This window comes from Athene noctua, chromosome 11, assembly GCF_965140245.1.
Source record: "Athene noctua chromosome 11, bAthNoc1.hap1.1, whole genome shotgun sequence".
NCBI classification, from domain to species: domain Eukaryota; kingdom Metazoa; phylum Chordata; class Aves; order Strigiformes; family Strigidae; genus Athene; species Athene noctua.
Window position 1 is genome coordinate 23,566,329 of NC_134047.1, and position 1,847 is coordinate 23,568,175.

The 1,847-nt window shown below is 48.2% G+C and overlaps 1 protein-coding gene across 1 annotated transcript; it reads right to left on the reverse strand.

Annotated features, from left to right (window-relative positions):
• Window positions 1–652: 652 nt before the first annotated feature.
• On the reverse strand, window positions 653–1,633 carry GPR174 (G protein-coupled receptor 174). Its single transcript, XM_074915280.1, has one exon. It carries the CDS (start codon window positions 1,631–1,633, stop codon window positions 653–655), a length of 981 nt encoding a protein of 326 aa, XP_074771381.1.
• Between the last annotated feature and the right edge of the window lie 214 nt (window positions 1,634–1,847).

The window sequence follows — 1,847 nt, forward strand, 5'->3', positions numbered from 1 at the left end:
TGACTTTGGGATTTGGGGTTATGTCATTTGCTACACCCCAAAATGGAGTCTTGGCTGATTATTTAAATGGCAAGTCCTTTGGGGCCACCTTACGCTCCTCGCCCTGTGGGCAACGTGGCTTGAGGCAGGCTCTTAGCACTCACCGTAGAAATTAGTCACTGCTGGATTGTCTTTTGCTTCAGAAATATGTAATACTGTGTCACCAACTAATTTTTAGGATCGAATTCTTTCTGCGTAGCAAGACCCCAAAGTCTTTGCTGCCTCTTGCTGAAGTCAGGGTGTGTGATCGGGACATGGCTGGGTGGTGGCCCACTGGTGACAACGGGGCACAGCATCTCACCACGGGTCCGTGTCCTCCTAGTGCCAAAGCTACTGCTCCTGGCTGCCCAGCCTAGAAACAGGGCCTGTGGGAATTACACGGTGTTATTTATATTCAGAGAAAAATCACAGCCAAAGTGTTAAGTCAACATATTTTCGGTCAGGTTTGGGTTTTGAGGGTTTTTTTGTTTGTTTTTCTCCAATCCTCACTGAAATCAGCAGAAGCTTGGCTGAGTTGTTGCTCTCGGTGTCCTGGGGGGAAAAAAAAAAAAAATAATAACAGGCCAAACCCCAAAATACAGCGAACATCTGAAGCCCTTGGGGAAGGCCAGTGCTAACAGTCCATGGTGTCCTCCCTGAGCGTATCTCTGGAGTGCTTCCTCACGTAACTGAGGTTGTGGAGCTGAATGCTGTCCTGCAAGTCCTGCCTGGAAAGGCGTCTCCTGAACTCGTCTGTAGTAAAGTAGTAGATGACTGGGTCCACGCAGGAGTTCAGGCTGGCAAGGCACAGAGCTACAACGTGAAACACCGAGATCACCTTCTGGACGCACCCGTTTTTAATCTTTTTGGTTTTGACAAAGAAATCTAGTGGAAAGCTGATATGGTACGGTCCAAAGCAAATCAGAAATACCAGAGCACAGGTGAGAATCATCTTTAACGCCTTTTTTTTCTCTCCAAGGTCATGTGAAGCAGAGTTTTTTTCTTTTAGTGATAAGATAGTCTTCCACGAGCAGTACAGGATGATGAGTAGGGGTGTTACGAACCCCACTAATTCACCTATCGTCATCATTGCAATGGAGATGGGAAGGTCAACTTCCTTTACGGGGAGATCCACAAAACACGTGTTTTTAGCATCCTGGTGAAGTCTGAGAAGCGGGAAAGGCAAACAGCCAACGCAGACCACGACCCAGCCAGCGATGCTGATATACACATCACAGATGCGTTTGCAGTCACTGAATTTGAACGGGTGCATCAGAAACAAGTATCGTCTCACGCTGATGCAAACCAAGAAGTAGATGCTCGCGTACATATTGACGTACTTCAGGTAGAAGCAAAGCATGCAGAGACCTCCTCCAAATTCCCACGTCCCGGTCAAGTAGTAGAAAATCCTCAGGGGCAAGGACAAAACCTGCGCTAAGTCGGCAATGGCTAAATTGATCATAAATATTACGGCCCTTTTAGTCTCTTTCATGTACCCGTAAAACACCCACAAAGCTAACGTGTTTCCTATTAGTCCAGGGATGAGGATGAAGGTGTACGTAATTGCATAGTAGGGCTTGAGGTCTGTGTCAGTGCAGGTCGAGCTGTTCGTCATGGTTGTGCAGCTCCAGATCCGCGCTCAGCCCCGGCATGATAACATCTCCCTCCCTCGCATCCTGCAGCCAGGTTGTCCTCAGGTCGTCGGTGCTTAGATAAAAATGTTCAGCCCTGGCATCCGTGTGTGAGGCTTTGTGTCCGCTCTGGGGAGGACCTTCGTTATGGGGTGAGTGAGTTAATTAAAGTCCTGCTCACGTGCGTTGCTCGTGCTC